The 26,121-nt window shown below is 37.8% G+C and overlaps 2 protein-coding genes across 3 annotated transcripts; one reads left to right on the forward strand and one right to left on the reverse strand.

The window, feature by feature from the left end:
- The first annotated feature begins 8,891 nt into the window (after positions 1-8,891).
- LOC113237213 (solute carrier family 25 member 35-like) lies at positions 8,892-20,031 on the forward strand. Its single transcript, XM_026473555.1, has 5 exons — positions 8,892-9,261; positions 11,598-11,800; positions 14,198-14,321; positions 17,196-17,338; positions 19,838-20,031. The coding sequence occupies exons 1-5, from the start codon at positions 9,023-9,025 to the stop codon at positions 20,029-20,031; spliced, it is 903 nt and encodes a 300-aa protein (XP_026329340.1). The 5' UTR covers positions 8,892-9,022.
- Positions 20,032-21,002: 971 nt separating this feature from the next.
- LOC113237212 lies at positions 21,003-25,631 on the reverse strand. 2 transcript variants are annotated; one of them, XM_026473553.1, is made up of 3 exons: positions 23,780-25,631; positions 23,567-23,679; positions 21,003-22,706 (listed from the first exon to the last, which is right to left on the reverse strand). In XM_026473553.1, exons 1-3 carry the CDS (start codon positions 25,443-25,445, stop codon positions 21,138-21,140), a joined length of 3,348 nt encoding a protein of 1,115 aa, XP_026329338.1. In that variant the 5' UTR covers positions 25,446-25,631; the 3' UTR covers positions 21,003-21,137. The 2 variants fall into 2 exon arrangements, with proteins under 2 accessions (XP_026329338.1, XP_026329337.1); XM_026473552.1 differs by having other exon boundaries at positions 23,774-25,631.
- Between the last annotated feature and the right edge of the window lie 490 nt (positions 25,632-26,121).

Consider the following 26,121-nt stretch of genomic DNA (forward strand, 5'->3'; position numbering starts at 1 on the left):
TTCACCGAGCATTATTATATGGAACTATAAAACACGGAGAGAATGTAATTACAGGACAAGGGGTATGTTTAGTTAGGTATCGATCAAGTGAGTTAGTACTTTTGTCTAGTTATAAATAACTGCTATGACATATTCGATGGAGTGTGTATTTTATTGTACGGTAAAGTAAAATAATACACTATAACATGTTTATCTTTTTTTTTATAAAATATAAGTGCGCCTTTGACCTCCATCTCACCTGATGGAAAGTGACAATGAGGTCGACGATGGAGCATGCACACCTAAATAATGCCTATTCACTCTCGCCTTGAAAAGGTCCAAGTTATAACGTTCAGGAAAAAGTCTACAGGTAGGGAATTCCACTCCATAGCCGTTCGCCGTATAAATGTGGAAGCATAATGCTTCGTGCGAATCTTTGGAATATCCACAACATAGGGGTGGAACCCAAGCCTACGCCTAGTCCCCCGGTGATGGAAAGGGGAAGGCGAAATTAAATCGTGTAATTCAACCTAGCCACTCGCCATACAAATGTGGAAGCGCAACGCTTCGTGCGAATCTGGGGAATATCCACAACATAGGGGTGGAACCCCTGCCCACGTCTAGTCTCCCGATGGTGGAACGGGGAAGGCGGAATCAAATTATGTAATTCCATTGCACACTCTCCGTGATGTATCCTATAAAATACCGATAACCAGGTAACTTTACGGCGGTGTTCAAGGTTCTGCAGCTTCGCCTCCACTAATTCCGATTCACCTATAAGCCTCTTGCCATGGTTGTCAATTGAATCCAAAGTGGCCAGTTAGTATGTAGCAGAGCCACCCCAAAGGTGGCAGCAGTACTCCAAGCACGACCGCACTTGCGTTTGGTACAGCTGAAGCAACTGTCCTGGTGTAAAGTAACGCCTCACCCTGGAAAGAATGCCAAGCTTCTTTGCTGCATTTTTGGCCATGGATTCAATGTATCTGCCGAAGTTCAAATTGGACGACAGCTCCATTCTAAGTAGCTGGAGACAGTCGTCTATCGGTATGGATATATCACGAAAAGTCGGAGTCAGCTCAAAGGGACTCCGTTTTGTGGAGAATAGACACGCCTGCGTTTTGGTAGCGTTAAATTTGACCAGATTGGCATCGCCCCAATCGGAGGCTGCCTTGAGCGTCAAATCCAAACGGCTAACCATGGACTCTCGACAATACTGTATTTCCTCTCCACTGACCTCCGCATTGTTCAAGTACCTATCTACAACTGTGCTGTCATCAGCATACGCAAAGGTACCTGGAATTAACATATCATTAATATGCAGCAGAAAGAGAGTTGCAGACAGTACGGAACCCTGAGGAACTCCGGCAGCAATCGCCATATATTCGGAAGAGTAGCAAAATCCGAGATCCAATTGCAAAGGTCAGTGGGAAGCCCATAAGAGGGAAGCTTACTTAATAGGCTTGCGCGCCAGACTCTGTCAAAAGCTTTAGAAATGTCCAAAGACACTGCAAGTGCTTCGCCTTGCTTTTCTATAGCCTCGCTCCATATGTGACAGGTATACACAAGAAGATTTCCAGTAGATCGCACTCGTCGGAATCCGTACTGGCGATCACAGAGGAGGTCGTAGTCTTCAAGGTATGACAGGAGACGGTTGTTGAGTACACGTTCCATAGTCTTGCAGAGTATGGAAGTGACTGAGATGGGTTTATACTAGACAGGGTCAGCTCTGCTTCCCTTTTTTGGCACAGGCTGCACGTTTGCAAGCTTCCACGACCTGGGAACTACACCAGTCTCAGGTGAGAGGCGGTACAAGCGTGGGAGAACAGGAGACAACTCAGGCGCACAGTTACGCAGGACTATTGCTGGAATTCCATCTGGCCCGCTAGCTTTATTCACATCGAGATTCCGCAGAGTTCTAAGCACCTCTATTTGATGTATGTATGCGAACTGGCACTATAATGCAGCCAGGCTGAGGTATGGTAGGTGGTAGGTGGTAGGTAGGAAGAGGAGGCAAAAAGATTCGCCTTCTCTTTCGCAGTGTGAGCCAGCGAGCCATCCGGCCTCAGCGATAAAAGTTAGATTTGACCGCTTTGGCCAGGGACCGAAAGGATTTTGCTGCCTGTTGGATAAGAGGCAAGCTTGGCCCCTATGCGGCGCACATGGTCGAACTTGACTCTACGTAACACGATTTTGCACTTCTTGGCGGCCTTTTTAAAAGCTTTCTTCAAATTCCGAGTACTCGGAGCTTTGTGTAGTCGAGCATCTGCCCAAGCTTGGTACGCTGTTTATGTGCTTCAGCACACCTACAATCAGCGTTAAAGCATGGACGAGTTTCCATGGACGAGGTCCATCAGAGTATGGTATGTAATACTATACTCAGACTATAGCAGCAGCACAGCTCGACGAGTCTCCTGAAGTAAAGCACGCCTGCCACGGATATGACGCAAAGAAATGGCGCATTTCGTCCCAATCAGCTAACTGGTATCGCCACACCCGTCTCATACCACTAGGACGCTGATCGGGTGGGAAGCATACGGATACAGTTTTCACCTGGCAATGGTCGGAAGTACTTTGGGGCCTCCACAACTGCAGAGTAGCGGTCTGGATCAGTTGTTAACAGAAGGTCCAAGCAATTAGCCGTATGAGATTCCACGCCAATGCTACAGGCCCCGTGTGAAACCACCAACAGTCGAGCGAAGACCTGCCATCTTACCTTACATGAGAGGTGTTACAGACAAGATCGGAAGAATCCTCAGGCGCGCATCTATCAAGACCTATTTCAAGCCCCTGAGGAAGATTTCTCAGTTCCTGAGACCCGTGAAATGTCACATCCCCTTACAGGATGCAGGAGTTTACAAGCTTGACTGTGAGTGCGGTCTCTCTTATATTGGACAAACAAAGCGAAGAACCCACGTCAAAGAACATATAGCTGATGTCAAACATCGTCGCGTAAACAAGTCTGCAGTCTGCGAGCGTGTCATGGATAAACCTACACATTCAATGAAGTTTGACAAACCCCAGGTCCTTGCAAAAGAAGTCCGTTATCTACCCAGGATGCTGCGAGAGGCCATTGAAATTAAAAAACATCCTAATTTCAACAGGGAAGATGGTTTCTCCGTACCACCAGTTTGGGATCCAGTATTTCCTCTAATGAAAAATCCCAAACAGACATAAGACTGCAGTACTAATTAATATGTTTTAGTTTATTCTAATTTATATTAATAATTAATAATAAATTGAACTTAATAAAAATTCATTCGATAAAATAATGTGTGTGCTTAATATAGCGTAAATTGGAATGTTTTCTTTGTAAAATTCAAAATAAGGTATTTAATAAATAACTATTGTAACTATAGTGAAAAAATAGGGTGGTTTGCATCAATACATAACTGGTTGAAGACTGTACCACCTCAGTCAACCGTGACCATGGGACCTGTAAAGGCCCCGAAACGTCGGTTTGTTTGAAAAAACAAATATACGCGATTTAAATCCGGAAAAATAGTTTCATTTCCTATGTGTAACAATCGCGAAAACTAAGAACTCGATAAATAACATACTTTTAAAGGGAAAGGATGTTACGAAATTTGTTATTATTATTATTTTCATTTCATTATTATTATAAATATTATCGGGAATTCTTCGGTGCAGTAATTATTATTATATTTTCTCTTTATTTTGATGTTCGTTCGCATTTTATGTATGTGATCGACCACGTAGAGCTGCCATGGCCGGGTCGGGCTAAAAATCAGGGTTGACATCAGTGCAAACTAATTTCAACATGTACCTATCTGAGCTCGTGTGCGTTACACACATTTAATAATACTTTTTTATTTCATATCTAAGTATATTTTTCATTTCATATTTTTTCTCGTTTCTATTTTTTCTATTTTTGTGTGTAAAAAAACTGCCTCCGTGACCGAACGGTTACCATGCCGGGCTGCCACGGAGAGATCTCGGGTTCGATTCCCGAGCCGGTAAAAATATTTGGCCTACATTTATTTCTCTCGCGAATTTGGGTGTAGTTAGTGGTTGTCTATAAGTGTGTCCATGGCATCCGCGATACAGGGTTTGCCTAGTTGCGTTATTAAATAATATTCCTTGTGAAAGAGTTCGTCCAGGGAAGTACTGCCCCGTTACCTATTTCTGCCGCCAAGCAGTAATGTGACCGTTACTGTGTTCCCGTTTTGAAGGGTGAAATTACAGACATATGAGACTTGTCAACTTATGTCTCAGGATGATAGAAGTGTCCCACAAATTTTTGCGATTTAAAGCTCTGAGTGGCACTGCAACTTCTATGGACAGGCGTGTCGCTTAACACCAGGTGCACGACTTGTTCATCCCGTCACTTAGTATTACTTATAAAAAGAAAGTTCTGCGGTAAGAATAAAATCGAACATTAACGCGTATGACAATCGTTTTTGGTAGGTAAATAAATTACCCTCTGTTATTTTCACACAGGGTTAAGGTACCGGGAAAAACAAAAACTCGTTGACTCAAGTGGGCTTCACCTTTCACGATGACCTTCAATTAATGAGTCACTGTTAGAAAGCAGCAATTTATCAAATTTGAGTGATTGTTCTTTTTTTCAGGGTTCCACACCTGAACGGTAAAATCTGCCGCTGTTAGTTGAAAGGGCGCTCGTGACAAAAACTCAAAACCGAGAAGGGCATTCCCTCAAAGCCGCAATTTCCTGTGCCCACGCACTAAACTCCACTTATTTATCAAAACAAAATCGTACAAAAAAAGAGTGTGTATAATATAATAGGTCGAAAGCTAACTGGAGAGCACAAAATCCCAATAAACCTTTCGGACCTAATGGAAAAAACTCCGAAATGCCTAAAACCTGACAACGGTGGCGTATCCCGAATGCAGAATCCAACACAGTGTCATTTTTCTCAAAATTGAAACCGTACCTATATGGGCATTTCTCCAAAGCCGCAATTTTGTCCATGCACTAAACTCCACTTATTTATTAAAACAAAAAACGTACAAAAAAAAGAGTGTATAATATAATAAGGTCGAAAGCTAACTGGAGAGCACAAAATCTCAATAAACCTTTCGGACCTAAAGGAAAAAATCCAAAATGCCTAAAACCTGACAACGGTGGCGTGACCTGAATGCAGAATCCAACACAGTGTCATTTTTCTCATAATTGAAACCGTACCTATATGGGCATTTCTCCAAAGCCGCAATTTTGTGTCCATGCTCTAAACTCCACTTATCAAAACAAAAATCTACAAAAAAAAAGAATGTATCATAGAGGTCGAAAGCTAACTGGAGAGCACGAATCCCCAATAAACCTTTCGGACCTAATGGAAAAACTCATAAACGCCTAAAACCTGACAACACTGGCGAGTCCCGAATGCAGAATCCAACACAAAGTGTTGGAATTTTGAGAAAAATTTAAACCCTATATCAATAATTAGACTTTAGTTCACGTGTAATAAATGAGATGACAGTATTTATAATCTGAAGTTCACAATAAACTAGACAGATGTTAGTTTCATCACAATACCAAGATTGCTGCGTGTCCTAGGCTTACGCGGGAATTTGGTAGTCGTTACTAATAGCGCTACACATCACAAGTGACGTATTTTAGAAGCTTCGCAATTCGTTCATATTATTTGTCCATCACGCTCCTGCAGCTGGACTTTTTACGAGTAAATACGTAATTCGGTGGATTTGGTCCAGGTTGATTGTTTATTTCGGTGTAGGTATACGATATTTCTACAACTACATTTTATGTATTTTTATTTCATTGATGTATGTTATATTTTTTATAATATGTATTGTAACGACTAAAATATAATAAGAATTTATTTATTGGTTTTACAAGTATTGTCGTTTACGATTAATATAAAAAATATACATTTTCTGAATCCCGTGGCCTTGGATTCGGTGGATTTTATGCCACAGAATTCAGAAAAGCTTCCAACGAAGATGGAAAAAACTGCAGTCGAAGCCATATTTTCTTTGAAATGCAAGAATTCTTTTACATTTTTCCATATAAATGTTTAGTTAACATTATTGGTTTTCACAATTTCATGTTACTACTTACTTCCCGCTGAAAATAAATAAGGAAAACCAGAACAGAAAAGAAAATTGGAAATCAATAAAATGAAGGAACGTGCTAGATAAGCAAAGATAAAAAGCGACCCAATTATATATGAAAGATTTAAAGAAAAAGTTAGACAGACGTATGCGAAGAAAAAGCAGAAGAAAAGGTTTTGAAGTTGCATGAATTACCGTCATGTTTAGAAAGTAATGAAAGATATTAATCACGCAAGTTCCAAAAAATTGTTTTTGTAGCTTTACAAATTACGTTCTAAAATACTTTTTTTTTCAAGTGATACTGAAATAGTTTGAGTGACTGAAAAAAGGCTGAACAGCCAAACTGAAAACTGATTTTAATTAATAGTCATAAATCATTAGTAAATATTTATGTAAGTTATTGAATGTTTTTATTGCCTTTTTTATAATATTTTATACAAAAATTATGCCTTTTGTTAAATTATCCTGATTTCGGTGGTAGCTGAATTTGGTGGATCAAATATGTTATTAACTGTTAAGACTCTAGTTGCCCAATTAACGGAATCTAATGCAAGTTTGAGTTCTTTTTCCTTCCCGATCAATGTTTTTCCTGAAATTAGGAAAAAAATTCGATCACCGAAGTCAGAATACTTAGCCCTTATAGAAGAAATGCCCAGAAAATAAATTTAATTTTAAAAGTATCTACTATTTTTCGGAACCAATGTCTTTATCTGTTTCGTTCACATATTTGTTAAATATTTACTTCGAACAAAGATAATAGACATACTTAGTTAGTAAAATGCCGTACTATTATTTTGAGTTACATTTATAGGATTAGGTCAATGACTGAGACGCTGTTATAGAAAATAATCGTATCATAAAATGTACGGAAGAACACAACAATAGAACAATTATAAAACACAATAATTTGCACCCTTGGTGGAATATCGGCACTTTTTCAAAATCACAACTTATGTGTCATTCAGATCCTTACGATAACTCAGTTGTCGACCGATTCGATGTGATATCGTAAGATTTCTTTTGTTCACAACACCTGAATAGAACGTCAAACTGTCGTATTCGAAGCCGACCCGAAATGACGTCACACCCGTACGATTACTCGAGCTTCTCGACCGGCAAAGGCTACAAACGTTATTCAGAACGCAATTATTGAATGGAAGTTACCGAACGTGAATATTATTTGTAATGTATATTATATTTATTTTATAATTTAATTTGCTATTTTATAACTTAATTTGTTAATACAGTAAATATATGTAATGTAAGTAAAGTAAAAAATTAACAGTAAATTAATAATAATTTAAGCATTTTAACTGTAATACCCTGTCGAATGTGTGTAAAATATTGTTGTAACCGAATTTACTCAGCGATGGGGAATTTAAATAAATAAATAAATAAAAAGTCCTATTGTTTACAAAGCAAAAATGTAATATAAAGATCTCTTATTATTTTAAATGGATTTTGTTCAATTTTGTTAATTTATTTTATTGCAAGCCTCATGCATTCCTATTTTTAGGCTTTTAAAGTCTTAATAATCTCAGTACAAAGTACTAAAAAAACCGACCTCAAAAGTACGTGGAATTATGTCTATTTGCTAAGTTTATAAAAATATATTTATAGATAATAACAATCGGTTCTCACTACTCAAAGTATATTGAGAGAAAAACGCCTTGAATTGGAGAAATAGCAAAATCAACCATTAAAGTAATTGCTCCTAAACTACAGTTAGGCGCTATTTATAAAAATGAATCTTCATGCGTGAACAGCCACCATTCGAGGTGGATGATTTTCTTCAAAATGAAATGGGACCACTATGGAAATACCCCCTTTCCAACAAAAAAGAATCATGAAAATCGGTTCACAAATACCGGAGTTATCGCGTAACATACATGCAAAAAAAAACAAAAAGAACATACAGTCGAATTGAGAACCTCCTCCTTTTTGAAGTCGGTTAAAAATTTGTATAAAAGGATTATCATTCTTCTTATAATCTATTTCACGGACTAACTCCGTAAACGCTATTGGAATCCAAGTCGAACGTTTAGCTCGATCGTTAAGAATGCTCTGAATAGGGGTCTAGAAGAGAGTTTCAAAGATTCTACGAACGAAATAAGTCGCAAACTATTTTATGGTAAAATAGAAGAGTTATACAATTTTATGTATTTATAACAAAAGTACTTTTGATGTATGGCCGAAGAAGGATTTAATGTTTTGATGTTACTTGCTTCTTTACGCTGATCTACATTTTGCCAAACCACGTGTTATGTACGTCATCGATCGACGCGTCCCAGATTTCCACCGCTCAATGTCACAAACATGATAACAGCACATTACATCATTCTTTACTCGTACACTACAGTTTACCGTTTAGCAGTATTATAGTCGTAACAATTATTTATTTCTTTTATTTTCATAGGTTAAATTTGTTTTGTGTGAAGTTTTCTTTTCTCTATTGTCAGTGTCAAACGGGATCGTGTTTTGTCATAATAATTATACGAAATGCTGATTTTTATAAAGAACTTTTAAAGACATACAAGTGTACGATAAATAAAAAACGTTTTTTTGTGCGGTTAAACATAAAGTATTAATTTACAGTGCTACAAAATGCTATTTACGATTACGAGGATAAGTGATAAGCGATGTTGACATTGCGATTTCCAGTTAATTTTAGGTGAGTTTCCTTCTATCTTTTAATTGATGACTGCTAATTGACAGGTGTATTTTTTTGCCGGAGAGTAGTTTAAGTCAATTTTTTTCATTAGATTGCGCTTATAGTTTTTGAGATTGACCTTATTTTACTCACGAATCAACGTCCTACTTAAAAGTTGTTACTTAAATAATTTTATAGACTCATGGAATCGTCGCCAGGGCCGCCAGGATTATCAGGCCGTATCTTGTAATTGTTTTACAGTGGTTTAAAACGTGTTTTTCTGAAAACTACTTTTGGACATCAGTTTGTACTCAGATCAATAATACGACACAGTCGCTCTCCATGGATTTTGTGATTGGCGGGCTAGCCGGCGCAGGCGCAACGGTGTTTACGAACCCGCTCGACGTGGTCAAGACGCGGCTGCAGCTGCAGGGCGAGTTGCGTGCGCGCTCTAAGCACACCGTGCAGTACCGCGGCATCTTCAATGGACTATACGTCATTGCGAAGAATGACGGTTTGCTCGCACTGCAGAAGGGGCTTGTCCCAGCTATGTTTTTTGGATTCGCTATGAATTCTGTAAGGTAAGTGCTTTCTTTTACAACGTCTATAAAGGTATCCTAAATATTTTCAAAAAAAGATTTTTGACCAATTACTTAGTTAGCAGAACCTTTGGACTGTCGGTAATTCAATAAAAGTAGGTTTGGTTCTAACATCGAGTATACAACCACAAATAGAGACGAAATGTCATTTACTTTGTTTGAAAACTGTTCTGCCAAATCGTTACGATGGCAACGGCGCTCCGATTGGCCAGCCCGAATTCGAAACAATTGACGGGTGTTGTCAATTGTTTCACTTCAAAATGACCAGTTTAACTTGAGCTTCGCTACAATGGACGAAAATTTAAGAATTACATATTTAACATTTAATTACTTATGAAATATGATTCCGTTTGTTTTGTAATTAGATGTTTTGCTGTTTTTCCCACGCCGAATAGAAAAGCCTCCCGTGGTTAGAGATATTATCTTTATTACAACAAATACAGAATGTTTTTGGAATGTACGGCGACATACACACAGGTCAGCTGTTGGCGCTGTACTATTTCAGCTTTCTAATTTGTGTATTCAGCGCAAACGAGAGTTGATATTTAAAAGTGATATAAAGCCCATTCCCCTGATGAGTTACCAGGGATGGATGGCCCTTATGTCGTCTCCATTTCTGGTTATATACTCGACGGTTTCTAATAAATATCTGTCTGTCTCTTTTACGTATACAGGGTTATTTGTAAAATACTGTACAACTAACATTATAAACAACAACTTTACTTCTGACACTTTCTATTATAGATCTGTATTTGGTAAGTAGCGCGGTAGTAAGTTCAAATGTGCAAGCGTCCTCTCCGTTGAACCCCATCCCCGCTCCAGGGTTTTGCATCGGGCTAGTATTTTATGCTAGCGCTTTTTTGTTCGTATGAAAAAGTACATTAACGCTAACGGAGAATATTTTGAGAAACAATAAATTAATTTCTGACCATTTATAGTATATTTTTATCCATTCCGGAAACTTATAGTGCGCCTCACGTAGAATATACATAAGTATAGCGATAAATTGGAAGACAATATTTTTATTAGAGTTTACACTGGCCGTTCACGTAATCATAGGACTATCCGTAGAAAATAAATACCGTAGGAATCTTACACATAAAAACGATACGACTTCGTCGCGTCGTGCTACAATGCGGCATCGTGTCACGATGCGACGTCGTATCGTGGAAATCTGCGACGAACAACGTAAAAATTCACCACATGACATCGCAACGTGTCATGTCGCACGGCACGACATCGTATCGTAGAAAGTCACGGTGCGCTTCCTAGTGCCGCATTCGTTTGTTATTCAATATTCAAAGATGACAGCGTTGAGGTTGATTATTTAATAACCCTAGTATGACCCTAGTCGAGGAGTGTCCTGTACTATGGGACAAAACATCAGAAGAATACAAAGTCATCTTTGAACAAGTATAACAAATGAATGCGGCACTGGAGAGCGCACCGTGAGTTTCTACGATACGACGACGCCATGCCGTGTGTCGTGACACGTTGCGATGTCGTGTCGTGAATTTTTACGTTGCTCGTCGTCCATTTCCACGATACGACGCCACAAAGTGAAACGATGCCGCTTCGTAGCACGACGTGGTATCGTATTTATGTGTAAGAGCCCGTACAAGTGCTTAGTTTGCATGCCACGGATGGCAACAGTACGCGACGTTCCGCATATTTAAACTTCGTCCGCCATTTTCGCTCTTTACGCTACGGTCATGCCAATTAGGTATCTCGCACAAAATCTTGAAAATCATAGAAAAAGCCTTATTTTGATACTTTGGATAATAAAAGTCGCACTTGGTATATTATCTCTAGTAGTGTTTAATTCATCGTGTCATTCAAGTCTTATTTTATTTAATTGTAATATATTTTCAATTATTAAAATAATTTTCAATTATGTTCTGTTTTGGTGAACTAAGTAAACATCTCCAATTCGTTGTCATTCAGTTATTGACCGTTAGATGGCAGTAGATTGATAGAATGTTCAATATAAAACATCATAACTTGCAATAATAGTATAAATATCATCGAAAGTTAAGTTTAAATTATATTAACTGTCCAGGGTTTGTTACTTCTTTTTAAATTAGAAACTACGTAACATTTTATAATGTTTCAAAGTTAAAGCGTGAGTTTGGCGACAGCGTTTCTGATAATACTTTCCATTGTTTTTCTTCCGTGGTAATTTATATTCTTGTCTAGATCTGAATCACTCATATAACATTATGTACATTGTGATATACACAGGGTCTTAGGAGGTTATACTTATATTGATACTAAATCTCATTTCTAATCATGTTTTGACTAAAATTTTAATTTAACAGGTTAGGTTTGTATCATATAGCTGAAACAAACAAATGGATCATGCATAAAGAGGGAAATATCAGTATGCCCAAAGCGGCGTTCTGGGGGAGCGTGAGTGGATACCTAAGCGGAATTGCGGCCACCCCCTTGTCCGTAGTCAAGACTAGACTGCAGTCAGCCTCACATCCCAGTATCGCAGTTGGGAGGCAATATAGATACACTGGTGAGTCGAAACTGTTCCAGGTTATACTCGTATATCGAATATATAACCAGAAATAGAGACGAAATAAGGGCCATTTATCCCTGGCAAATCATCAGGGAAATGGACCTTATATCGCTTTTAAATATGAACTCTCCTTTGCGTTGAAATCATAAATTAAAAATCTGAAATAGTACAGCGCCAACAACTGACCTGTGTGTACGTCTTCGTATATTCCAAAAATATTCTGTATTTATTGTAATAAAGATAATATCTCTGACAATGCGAGACTTTTCTATTCGATGATGTGGGAAAAACAGCAAAACATTTAATTACAAAACAAACGGAATCATATTTCATCGGTAATTAAACATTAAATATGTAATTTTTCAATTATCGTCCATTACAGCAAAGCTCAAGTTATACTGGTCGTATTGAAGTGAAACAATTAACGACACCCGTCAATTGTTTCGAATTCGGGCTGGCCCATCGGAGCGCAGCTGTCACCGTAATGGTTTGGCAGAATAATTTTCAGACAAATTTAATGACATTTCGTCTCTATTTCTGGTTACATGCTCGATGTACTCGTGTAAGCGAAGTAACACATTTTAAGTATATATAGTCTTTCGTATCTTTATATTTAATATGTAAAATAATTATTTGTAAAATTCTAACAACATTGCAGGACTATATTACTAATATCATAAACAACAACTTTTGTTTATTTTTTATGATACCAAGTGGCAGGACGAATTATGTAGTCGCGCGTCTATTGGTAAGCGAGACGGCCGTTTCCTGATGCTCCTACTGGGTGCTCCTACTGGTAGAAGCACAAGGACTATTATATCCTTATGCTCCTATCGTGACTTTCATATCTAATAAGAACAGTGAACTAGAACAAAAAAGAATTTCAAAATTAAAAAGTCAAAAATATCATTCTCACTCATATCTTTCTATCACTATTTTTCATGATGATACTATTAATTCTTCTTACCTCTCAAAGACGCTCAGGGGCCCAAGTTGTTGTTTCAAGAAGTATAGAAAGACGACATGAGTGTGAACTCCACACGAATATGATTCAGAGTGTATTACATAGCATTTAAGTTTATTTGAGCAGAAAAGAAAAGAAAGAGCAGTCCCTAGAGTTTCCTGCTCGTTCTTCTCAGGGAAATAAGCACAGTAAACGAGCAGTAGCTTAAAAAATGACGATGGAATAAATGGTTGACTTCAGCAACATTTTCATTTTTAAACCGCCGCAAATTCTGGAAGATGGGTCTCTCTGTAAATGAAATCCTTACCACCCTCCATCATATCCCATGAATATACTGTCTTTTTACTTGGACTTTTACACAGAAGATTTGAAATCCTATAGTTATGAAAATACTCCCTCAGACTCGGAATTAATATCTACAAATTGGCGTTCTTTTTTCACTGGATGTGTTCGTATTCTTACAAATATTTTTTTATAGCGTATTATAGCAATTGTCAATTATAATTAACAGCACTCATAATGGGTATAACTTACAAAATTGTAACATAAATAATCTCAGTACAGAGTACTAAATAACCGTCCTCAAAAGTACGTGGAATCACATCTATTTGCCAAGTTTTATTGAAAACTTACAGGAAAGTGCGCAAACCCGGATTCATCCCCTAGTTCGGCATTATCAGGAAGTTGACGCCAGGATATAATAAAAATCGGTTCTCACTACTCAAAAGTGTATTGAGACAGAAAAACGCCTTGATTGTAGAATATCAAAATCAACCATTAAAATAATTGCTCCTTATAATAAAATTTAGGCGCTATTTATAAAAATGAATCTTCATGAGTGAACAGTCACCCTTAGAGGTGGAAGATTTTCTTCAAAATTAAATGAGACCACTATGGAGGCACCCTCTTTCCAACAAAAAAGAATCATCAAAATCGGTTCACAAATACCGGAGTTATCGCGTAACATACATACAAAAAAAACAAATTGAATTGAGAATCTCCTCCTTTTTTAAAGTCGGTTAAAAAACGAATTATTTACATTACTTACTATAGCAGTAGTAGAGCTCCTTGACCCCTACAGGCAGAAGTACCTATTTCTGCCGCCAAGCAGTAATGTGACCATTATTGCGTTTCGGTTTTGAAGGATAAAGACGCTGGTGAAATTACAGGGACTTGTCAATTTACGTCTCAGAGCTTTAAATCGCAATGATCTGAGAGGTACTGCCACTGCGCCCGTCACCCTGAGACATAAAGTTGACAAGTCCCATGTGCCTGTAATTTCACCAGCACCCTTACCCTTTTAAACCGGAACGCAGTTATGCTAACAATACTTCTTGTCGGCAGAAATAAGTAAGGTGGCTGTACTTCCCTGGACGAACTCTTTACTCTTTACTGGTGCTGTTATACGAGTATATCGTATATTTTTATAGGCATGAAACACGCCGTGGTCTCGATATACAACAAAGAAGGCATGAAAGGCTTCTTTGCGGGCTTAAATGCCACATGCACTCGCTTGTTCATCGGGAGCGCGGCACAACTTACTACATTTTCCACGTAAGTCCTTCTGTTATTCTACTATAGTCTATGTTTTTTAAAGACGGAGTAAAATGTCAGTTCATTGCGCAAAAGTGTTGCCCGCTTGCAAGCAGCTAGTGATTGCAATCGATAAATATACTATCGGCTATCGAAGAACATTGGTCACACTTGTGGAATCAATAGCCGAAATTGTTACATTTGAATCATTCATTCAATCAATCTTTTGAATTGTCAATATTTGTAAGTTCCTACATACATACACTGTATTTAGAGCTGTTTATGAAAAATACAAAGAGGAAAAATTTAAAGTTTTGTTTTAATTAAATTCAAAGTATTAGTTCTCTTCTGAAACATTTGAAAGAATTCATTTTCAAAGGAGTTCGAAAAGTAATTCAGTAACAAGCGACTGCTTGTTTTAATAAATTTATGAAATTAATCTATCAAAGTATTATATAGTAATGGCGTAGTGTGAATAATATTGATAAAGATAAATGCAACCGAATGTCTCTCTTATCGCGTTGCATTGTTATGGGTATTTTTCTACGGTAGGACATTCGTTATGATTTCTTTTGATATCTTTAGAAACCGCAAAAAACCGCAGCTGGTTTTTATAAAATTTAATCAAATCCGGCTATTCTTGTTAAAATGTTTAAAAATAAAAATCGATCTCGATACTAGTAGGCCATCTGTCAAAATAAGAATAAAGAAGGCAATAACGCAATTAGTAATAATTAGAACATTGGTAACATTCACAGTTTAGTTATTTTTGGCAAAATTTTATCTGAAATCAAAAACGAAAATCAAAATAATCTTTATTTCATAGGTAAGCATTATTACACTTGAAATCGTTACGTTGGTTAAACTTTACCGCTCATTCGTGAGGCAGATTCCCCTGAGAAGAATGAGCAAGAAACTCTAGGGATTGCTCGGGATTTGTAAATAACATTTGTACGCATTCACAATATATACGTTTTTGTTGCTTTCAAACATCAGAGATCGAGACTACCTCCATGAGCTAAACGCGGGGTTTTGTCATCCAAGTACGCAGAAGTTGTATAATAACCTTTAGTATAAAGTTTTTGTTTCACTATAGTTTTAAACCTCGTGAATAGCAAATTTTGTACATCAACCGGAATCTTGTATACATTGCCCCTTAAATGAATTTGTCACTTTGTGAAGACGACTATCAAGAACATCTAGTTTATTTTTATTCCTCGTATTAATGTTATGTCTGTCACTATTTTTCGTAAAGAGATTACTATTCCTCTTAACATCAATAATAAAATTACATTTTCATAGATGCGTGCTGTTCAACAGCACGTCAATTGTAAAAATTATAGCAATATTACAATTGCAATGCAAAGCATGTCAAGTGTAAAAAAATAGCAATATTACAATTGCAATGCAATCGTCGTACAGTTCATGCGGTTATGAAATTTTGAAAGCTGGTTACCATACTGGTCTGCACGCATAGTCCCGGGTTCGAGTCCCAGGCCGGGAGAAATATTACTTCGAGTGTAATTTGTGGTTGTCTATGTGTGTCCATGGCACCAGCGATACTGGACAGCTAATGATTTCCCTAGTGCGGAGCATGATTGTGTAAAAGAAATTAGAGTGCCTAATCTGGAATTTAAAAATGTATTAGTAGCAGTAGAGCTCCTTGTGTACCACCTTTCCTATTTCTGCCGCAGTAATGTTAGCATTACTGCGTTCCGGTTTTGAAGGGTAAGGGTGCTGGTGAAATTACAGGCACATGAGACATCAACCTATGTCTCCGTTCAGATATTTGTGTTTTAAAACTCTGACATTTATTCAAATTGTGTTGACTGATTAAAATGATATGTTTGCTTCTTCGTTGTGTTCTATTTTGTAATTTAATATTTTGTTTTATTTTCGCTTTGTTTTTTTCTTCTTTCTGTGCATTTTTGTGTTATGACGTTGCGTTTTGTGATAAACTTTCCTACTGTCATCCAACTCATCGTAAGGCTAAGGCGATTAACACACCGCACCGCGACACGCGACCGGTGCGCGAGACGCGCAATCACGCGCGCGGTGGCTGAGACGCAGATCTGCGTCATCGCTCGTTTTAATCGCGCGGGGGCAGCGGTAGCAGCCCCGCGCCACTTAGGGTCGTATTCCAGAATTCTACTCAATACTCAAGTCAGGACTTGAGTATTACAGTGAGCACTGAAAATCATACTCAAGTCCTTGCCATTAGGGTCGTATATCCAGTGCTTGAAATCATACTCAAGTCTGCTCAAATCCTGACTTGAGCATTGAGTAGAGTTCTGGAATACGACCATTAAAGTACTCACTTCGTAGTTGATCGCCGTAGTGATTGTAAATGTAGCCCAGATCCTACTTTGACAAGAATGGTTAATAATGCAGAACTCATTCAGGACGCTGCAGTTGTACCGTCTATATGGTTTTTGTTTACTCAAATAAAAAGCACCGAAAATATTGGATACATCCCTTTTTACGAACCAGATCGATAAATGGATCATTTCAACTTCATTACAAAGATTTAAGAAAATATGGAGAAAAAATTTTTCAACTACACACGCATGTCAACTGGATTCTTTGATTATTTGTTAGGGATTATTGATTAAATAAATAGAAAAACAGCGGCGCAGCGGCGCGGTAAGACCGCGCGTGTTGCACTCGGAGAAGTGTTGTTCGTGTGTTGTACAGCGCTTGTTTTCCATACAAACTGAGGTAATTCAGTACAACGTTAAAAAACGCAGCTATGCGTTCCGTCGCGGGGCGCGGTGCAGTGTGTTAATCACCTAAAGCTCCTACATGATAGTTGAAAACGTAAATCACTTCTCCCTCCCATTCAGAGCCTAACATCAAAACTGTACGTCGCCAAAATCATATTGTTTCGCTTAACAGCTCAAAGGAGTTCCTGCTAAATAATGGCATTTGTGTCAACACGCCGCTAGGGTTGGCGTTTTTGGCCAGCTTGCTCAGCGCGGTAGTCGTCAGCCTCGCGATATGCCCTCTTGACGTCGCCACTGTCAGACTTTATAACCAAGGTATCATTATATTTTTCTTTACTTCCAGGGAGACTCCTTTTGACACGTTCTTTCTAGATTAAGTGACAGTCATGTGCATTTTGGCGAATCCAGTCGAGAATTTCGTACCGAATAATTATATGTACCTACGTCAAATGGGTCCATGACGCGGCTATAGTTCCATTATCGACTTTGTTACAAAAAATGTCACATTTAGGTAGCAAATGCCTCGAACGAACAGCTAATAAAATTCTAAGCGCCCTATTACACGACGCGAAAGATTTAGCCCGAATCTCGATCGAAAAAAGATGGCGAATCTGAGTTCTATTTACAATGCGGTAACCACGTGGACCAAAGACAAGCCAGTATCGCCCGCACGCTCGGGACGCTCATTTAAGTTAAACCGTAAAAGCTAAACGAATAGAGCATGTTTTGCCATGACTGTTGGATATACGCGGACCCTGCGCGGCGGCCACGCGATGAAATTGGTATCGAATAAATGCGCCCTAAGACTTGCAGGTCACTTGAGGTTTTTTTATGTAATTTGAAAGTACACTGCTTGACTACGAGGTGGTATATAGCTATGCGGCTACGAAACTTCTCGACAAGTCGAAGTAGGTATCGTAGAGGTTTACGGTTTTGCAGCTACGGAAACTGTCCCATAAGTGAAAGAAGTGACCATTATTTCAGATATTTCAGCAGAATAAGTATTGCTATAAAGTCCAAGGAAAAGTTGCACCCTTGGTGTAATAAGGTCACATCTGTAAAATTATAAGTTTTCAGGAGAGAGCTTTCAGAATTTTACAAACCGAATTAGACCAACTTTTTATGCTTAATGCTTAAATAGGAGAGTTATAAAATTTCACATAGATACATAATTTGTTTCATGTAGTTCGTATTATTTTGACGACTTTCTTGTGATTAATAAAAAAAACAGATAACTGCCCTGAGAGAGGCCGACAGAACCAGATGCAAGAAAATCGTCCATAAAGTCTCGAAAACCATTTGGGGGCACGACTTTCAGCAATGAAGACATAACGACTAAGAAGATGTGATAAAAGCACTTTTGACGTATAATCACACGTAGCTTTATTGAAGAATACGAATTCGAACTGCATTATTTAATACATACACTTGAAAAAAATGTACCTTCATCAGAACAAAATTATAGCAATATAAATAGTACGCCGTCCATATTGACAGAGTGAACTCAAATTGCTAGAAGAGATAAAAATAAATTACCAGGAGAAATAAAAATTCGACTGGATTCGCCATTCTGCCTGTCACCTTTTTATGGAGCCAAGGAACGGCACGAACAAGTCGTGCGCCTGGTGGTAAACGACACGCCTAAATGGCAGGTTTGAGGGACACTGCCACTGCGCCGTTCCCCCCCGAGACGTAAATTGACAAGTCCCATGTGCCTGCAATTTCACCACTTGGGCACAATGGCAGTCTTAATTACCACCACCAAAAATATTCCCTATTAAAATATAGCGCACATGACAACTAACATAGTATTATCTCAATCTCAGTACAGGGTACTAAAAAAACCGACCTCAAAATTACGTGGAATTACGCCTTTCCAACAAAAGAATCATGAAAATCGGTTCACAAATACCGGAGTTATCGCGTAACATACATACAAAAAAAAAGAACACAGTCGAATTGAGAACCTCCTCCTTTTTTGAAGTCGGTTAAAAATAGCTTTAATTTATATTAATATTAGCTATTTAGTTTCAAAGTGACAGAGTTGTCCTGTCACTTTAAAATTAAATCTTATGCAAATGACACATCAATATGGCGAAATTTTGGAGATAAATTGTATATGCAATTTTGAGATAAAATATAACGCAATTTTTGAGATAATACTATGTTAGTTATCAAGTGCGATATTATTTTTATAAGAAAAATTTATGACATTTCGGACCGTTTTCCTCTGCCTGGTTTCACTGGGCTCGACCCACTAGTCGAGCAGGATTTTCAAGTACTTTGGCCCATTTATATGGTAGAGATAGCGTCTGTTAGCTCGGGGCTCCGTTTTATAAATAAATAATAAAAAAAATATAGGAAAAGGGCAAACTTAAAGATTAATTGTCATAATCTTTGACCTAACATAATATTTTAAACGCCCTTCCTTTTAAAGAATTGACTATATTCATAACCTTAACCAGGTGATCGAAAAATGTACATCACTGAACAATCCACCGAAATTAGTTATAATAATAATCAATCACTTATGTCAGTTAAATATTTATATTGTAAGTACAAATCTTTAATAAGTATAAATTAAATTGTGTACACTTATCGAAGTTGTTCTAAACAATGACCAATTTCTTTATGGATCAATTACCAAAAGTGGATACGCCTAGTATCGTTACAAGTGGTGAGAAAAGTTTTCACAACTCCTAATAGGTTCATTTATGTTAAACAGTGGATGTATAATTTGAAAATCCTGCTGGACCTACTAGTGGAATCAAGCAGTGACGCCAATAAACCAAAAACAAAATAAATTGTTTTCAGGGCCTGCGAAGCGTGGTGTGGTGCTTTACAACGGGTTGTTTGACTGTGTGGCCAAAATATACCGAATTGAAGGCCTCCACGGCCTCTACAAGGGCCTTGGCCCGCTGTACCTCAGATTAGCTCCTCACACAACCCTGTCTCTCGTCATATGGGACATGCTTAACAATATATTGCTACATAATAAAAACAGCTGATGGTCGTTGACTGTTTTTATTTGATTCCCCAAATAATAAGTGCGTGCTTAAAAATTTTTACTGGCGATCCATTTTGTTAATTTTAAGACGATTCCAAAAACGTCACACAACTAGCGACTTTATTCATGGTAAGCGCTAGGTGGAGTAAAATGAATCTCCCAATCCAAATCTAGATCACTGCAGTCTGAGCTATCGTTGTCCGACTCAAGCGTCATAGTGTCCACCTCTTCAACGTCTTCAGGGCAAATGCAAACTGGTATATTTGGGTTATAGGGTGGTACTCCCATTGCCTGGTTATAAGCCTTAAGACAAGTTTGTTCGCAAACCTCTGGGTGATACGGGTCAGTGAACACGTTATTAAAAGTCTCCTTGATGAGACGCTGCTCCCTCCGCTTACGTTTTCTCACCTTCTCTTCATTACTGGCGCTGGCTATCTTGTATATCAAAGGTTTGTACTGCTCATTGTTGCCTTCAGCTTCCGTGTCCACTTGCAGCTCTATAAAGTATTGACCGGCTTTTTTAGCCACGATCAAAGTTGGCTTGTCTTCACGACGCTTTTTGGATCTTTTCGTTGGTTTCCTACGCGCGATCTCTGACGTCTGCAGTTTTGCGGCATTCAATTTCCGCAGTAAGCGCTTTGAAATCGCTCCTGGTCTCCAGCCATCCGCCTTCTAGAATAATATTAATAAACGTAATAACTTGCAAGCCCAATTCATAAATATATAATATTTTATAATAGCCCAAGCTATGACTCATTTTCGAATGCTATGTAATAGTTGCAAAGTTGCAAAGCATAATTTTGTAACAATAAATTTTGACAGTTTGTATAAATTGTAGCTGTGTACCAACGATAAACAAAAAGAAAAAAAACTTACTTTAACATCTTCGATGGACAGGATGTGCTGTCTTTACAGTTTTAACATATTCTCAACAAAACATAAATTCGTGAAATAATTGTTCTTAAGTACAGCCGATAAACATGGTTACTTTATTTTCCTTACAGTTACAAATTCTCACTTAAACATGACGAAACATTGTACTTGAATTCGAACTAATACGTCACTACACTAATAAATTAGACCCAAATAAAAACATTTATGGCAAAGTCAGCATACTTGCGTGCTGGCTGTTTTCAATACTCGTTCGTTGTGCCTCAGAATGTGTTCGATCTGCTGCTGCCGCATTACCTCACCGTTAATGAACGAGCTAAAGCACGGTACATGGAAAGAACTGAGACTAAAACCCTCCTTATCCAATGTGACCAATCTGTCCTTAGGTCTTGGATTTTGGTACTCTTTCAGTCTAAAAAAAGTCTTGTTGCCGCGTTCGTCCACTGCTACGATACCTTTCCCCGAACTTTTGGGATGTTTGCATTTATAACGTACTGAATCATCAGATGTACGATCTGCGCCGCGTCCGTGTTTTCTCTTAAAATTTGACCGAGGTATTACGTGAGGTATGTTTGTATGATCACCTTGTACGTCCATCTTTCCAAACTTCGATATTAATAACCTGTCGTGCCCGTGACCTTTGATGCCCAATCCAGATATATCTTTTGGTGAAGCGTCACCGAAGCAACTCCAAGACGCCTCGGAAGGTTTGGATGTTTCTTTAGGAGCTCTTTTATCTTCAGCTACGTATTTCTTTCCTTTGTTTTTTTTTCCGTTTTTAGCTGCTACTGCCTCTCCACCTCTCCGTCCTTGTCCGCCTCCACGAGCTCTTGGATAAAACCGCCACTTCCCTTGACAATCCACATAACCATCAACCCCAATTTCCAGCCATTCGTTATTTGCCGCTTGGAATTTTCCATCCTCGTTTTCTACTTGTTCGCCATTAGGCCCAGTAAAAACGTTTGGCGCCCACCGCCCGTCAGGACCTATGAAGCCATCTACATTAATCTCTAGCCATTTATCATCAGGACTCCAGAATCCTCCTAAGTCACTACACATTGTACTACCATCTATATACTTGAAGAACCTAGGTACAGGATTACCAAGCCGATCTACCAACTTCACTCTAAAATCTAGATATGAGTACTGTGAACAATTATCAACTTTGACGATCTTCTTCCCTTTAAAAGCCGGATTAAAATATGCAACCGGTGGCGTAAACTCAACTATCCACTCATCATCATCAGTTGCAGAACCAATTGAAGATTTAGATGCATCACTGCAAGAACAAGAATGGTCTAAATCAATTCTATCCGGACCAGGCAGAGCAGGGAAGCACGAACACGGAGGATCTTCAGAATGAGGCAAAAGCTGAAGTGCTTGGCGGTACGTATTTATGCAAATCTCTTTGCACATATCTCTAAAAGCGCTTTGTATAAATTCTCTTTGATATCTTTCAAGTCTTCTTTGTTCACGTGCTTTTTTCTTAGCTCGTTCTCTATTTTCTTCCTCAGTTCTCCCAATCGTGTAGGTTACTAACGGTTTGTCTTCATAAGGATAATTATTCGGATATCTCGGTTTAGAAAATGTTTTCATAGTTTCCATTGTAACCGTGTATTCTCCGTCTTTCTTTTCAACGATAAGCAGGGGTCGTTTCAAAGGTCGTTTAAACTTGTTATCTTGTTTCTTTCTCCTCCTAGCAAGTAATAGGTCAGGATTTTTAGCGGCATTCAACATGCGTACCACTTTTCTATTAGTAGCTCCTGGTCGATAAGTTGGACGGAACTACAAAAAAAAGGAATAAAAATAAAAAAAAGGAATTGTACAATTCAAGATGATTAAAATAGAAAGTATTGTAAAAGTTTTTATACTTTATCTTGGATGTTTCAGTGAGTAACTAGCTTGGACACTTGTAATCAAAATAAGCTATTCCATTTATAAAAATCGATAATCTCAGTACAGAGTACTAAAAAAACCGACCTCAAAAGTACGTGGTATTACATCTATTTGCTAAGTTTTATTGAAATATCCTTAAATTCGCCACTATACAGGACTTGACACTGGAGATAATAAAAAATCGGTTCTCACTACTCAAAGAAAATTGAGAGAAAAACGCCTTCAATTGGAAAAATAGCAAAATCAAACATTAAAATAAATGCTCCTTAAGAAAAGTTAGGCGCTATTTATAAAAATTAATCTTCATGCGTGAACAGCCACTCTTAGAGGTGGATAATTTCCTTCAAAATGAAATGGGACTACTATGGAAGTACCCCCTTTCCAACTAAAAAGAATCATGAAAATCGGGTCACAAATACCGGAGTTATCGCGTAACATACATACAACTACTTTTTTGAAGTCGGTTAAATATAATTCAATTTTGGCTACAAAGATTGCGATCATTTACCATTTCTTATGGCGCGTCGCGTAACGCAAAAACGCAGCGTATGTCGGCATCCATATATTTATATACAATACTTTTTTAAAAATATCTACGCTGCGTTGAACATTTTTATATTAAAAAGTATAGACGGCTACGTAGTACGCGCTCGTTTATTACGATCATTACCCTATACTAGAGCTTTGTAGTCAAGTAAAAATACATGGTTTATACAAGGTTCCTGTTATATACAAATTTGAGTACTTGCCTTCAGTCCAGGAACATTTGGAGCTGTCCACAACCAACCCATGTGTTTCGGTACATTAGGCATTGTTCCAGCACACGTTAAAACACCACAGAATTCATGCCCAATCTTCGGTGCTACAATATAAAACATTAATAAAAGATAATCGGATATTGACATCCAAGGGATTTATAAAATCAATAAAAAATAATACTTATTTATAATACATACGTATACCTTTGTAACCATAGTTGAACTTGAATCTGTCATCTATAATTTTTTTCTTTTTTCCTTTCGTTTCGCCTTTTTCGCTTACACTCTCGTCTTTAGCCGCCTTTGTTTTTTTACTACGTTCAATGTGTGTAGAACTGTCATCCTTAACCTTCTTTTTTTTCTGATCTAAATTGTAATAAATAGGACAAGGAAATGGATCTGTAGTAATTTCAGCCATATCTTCTCCAACTTTTTCGAAACCTCCACAAATTTTGCAGAAAGTTGACCTTTTCACGAACCCAAACCTACATTCACAGGTACAGAAACAAGGATCGTCGTCAATTTTCATTTTGGCCTCCACTGTACCTTCAATTTCCTCAACTTTTGCATATTTTCCCTCGGGCATTTTCAAGAAAATTGGCTTATGCTCGGGCAACAGTGACCCTCTTTCTCGCTTATTATTGCATTCAACAATATTAGTACATTTACGGAGGTTGATCAATCGTGCTGTTTCTAATGGCAAGTCTGTAGAACATATATTCTCGAAACAAGGATTTTTATCTACACCCTCAATTTTACATGCGCTTCCACATACTTTAAACTTATAATAGCCTTTAGGTGACTGTGAGGTTCCTTCGCTAGTTGTAATTTTCACGTCAGATAATGAAGGTAAACTTTTAACGGAATTCTTGATTTCTATAGCAGAACCTTTTTCAACTGTACAATATTCCACCCAGTACACTTGATTTCTAGTCGGGGCACCTCTCATTGGAGCATTAAGTTCCCCGAAAATATGATTTAATACGTTTAAACGCTCTTTAATTTCTATTGCGGAATATGATTTCCTTAAAACAATATGTTTATTGTAGTCTAAGTCAGACTGACTCCTAACCAGGCTTGCGATACTCTTTTCCGCTTTTCCACTTCTCTTTGTAACACATGTTTGAAGTGAGACATCGTCTTTATCTGTATCTTTTTCCAATTGTGTTACTTCTTGTTTTAGTTTTTTCTCCTTAGGCGTTATTGGAATTGGGTTTTCCTCCTTTATTAAAACAATTTTATCGTTACAATATTTACTAAAGTTATTTTTACCGCCACTGTAAACAGTTTTTATGGTTCCAGTATTTTCAACGGAAAGCATAGTTTCATTAGTAACATCTGACCGAACCCCTGACGTGAGGGTTTTTTGTGGAACATCATTTAATTGCGTTAATTTTATGTTTAAAGTGACTACAGCCATTCGTCTCGAGGTATATTCATCAAACACATCATACTTATTCTTGAACGATTTAGAAGGAAGATGTATTCTATCGGGATGCTGTAAATATTTTATAAACGACGGGTTCCACGGTATTTCTGACAGTCCTAAAGCGCATGACTCGTCCTTGCTCCACAATATCAGTTCTATCGGGTACTGTCTCATAAGGGATACGAGAGATTCGACGTTGGTGACTACCATCGCCGCCTGACAAGGCACCACGTAGTTAGAGGCAGCCCCTAATCTACATTTTTTTCGTTTACCTTTTTTCTTTGATATAAGAGACTCTGCGTACAGTTCGTTAGGGTTTTTCAACTGAACCGTGAATATATCTTGGAATTGACATTTAATACGTAATTTCGTGCATGTTGTATAACTCTTTAGATCTTCGAGGGTTATTTCAAACAAAAATATGGAATCCGAAGAAGCCATGTTAGTACTAAAATCTTTGTTCAGAATGTTAACTTTTTTCACACGATATTGATGTTTCTACTGAAATTCGCTACAACGAAAATTCTCTTGGATTGTTGTACTACTTACAAATTTTAGAACTTTGCCGAATAAGATGTCGAAATTTTGACAAAATTTGACCTAAAACATAGTATTTAAATTCCCATTGGATTGGATTTTATAATCATGATACTTTTTTATTGTGACTGACATTTTTATTTTATTAATAGTTTTCTACTTATGATTTGTGTACCAGTCAGACTAGTATGCCAGTGACATTTCGAACGATGTTATCGTTGTTGCGCTGCTTCCTCCTACAGAAACAAGTATTTTGTATTAGGCTGGCTGTACATTTACGGGTATCATAATAATGTCTATTAGAAAAAATCGAATGCGCGCCGAAAGGCTTTCGAGCCAATTTCCTGAATCTGAAGTCGCAAATCCGTCGAATCCCGAATTCCAAGATTGAAAAAAATTGGTATTCTGTCAAAATTTTATTCGAGTGATAGTCCGTTACTGGTTGTCGCTGTATGGTTCTTCACACGGAAGAAAAAAACAGAGGTACCTTGCCTCGATTACTATCAGAACCGATGTCGCCAAAACTCCCACGTTCCTAATTTCAAAACACTACAAATCTTGATATTGATTGATCGTAGTT

The sequence above is a fragment of the Hyposmocoma kahamanoa genome, unplaced genomic scaffold (assembly GCF_003589595.1).
Source record: "Hyposmocoma kahamanoa isolate Upper Pololo Valley unplaced genomic scaffold, ASM358959v1 93, whole genome shotgun sequence".
Taxonomy (NCBI): domain Eukaryota; kingdom Metazoa; phylum Arthropoda; class Insecta; order Lepidoptera; family Cosmopterigidae; genus Hyposmocoma; species Hyposmocoma kahamanoa.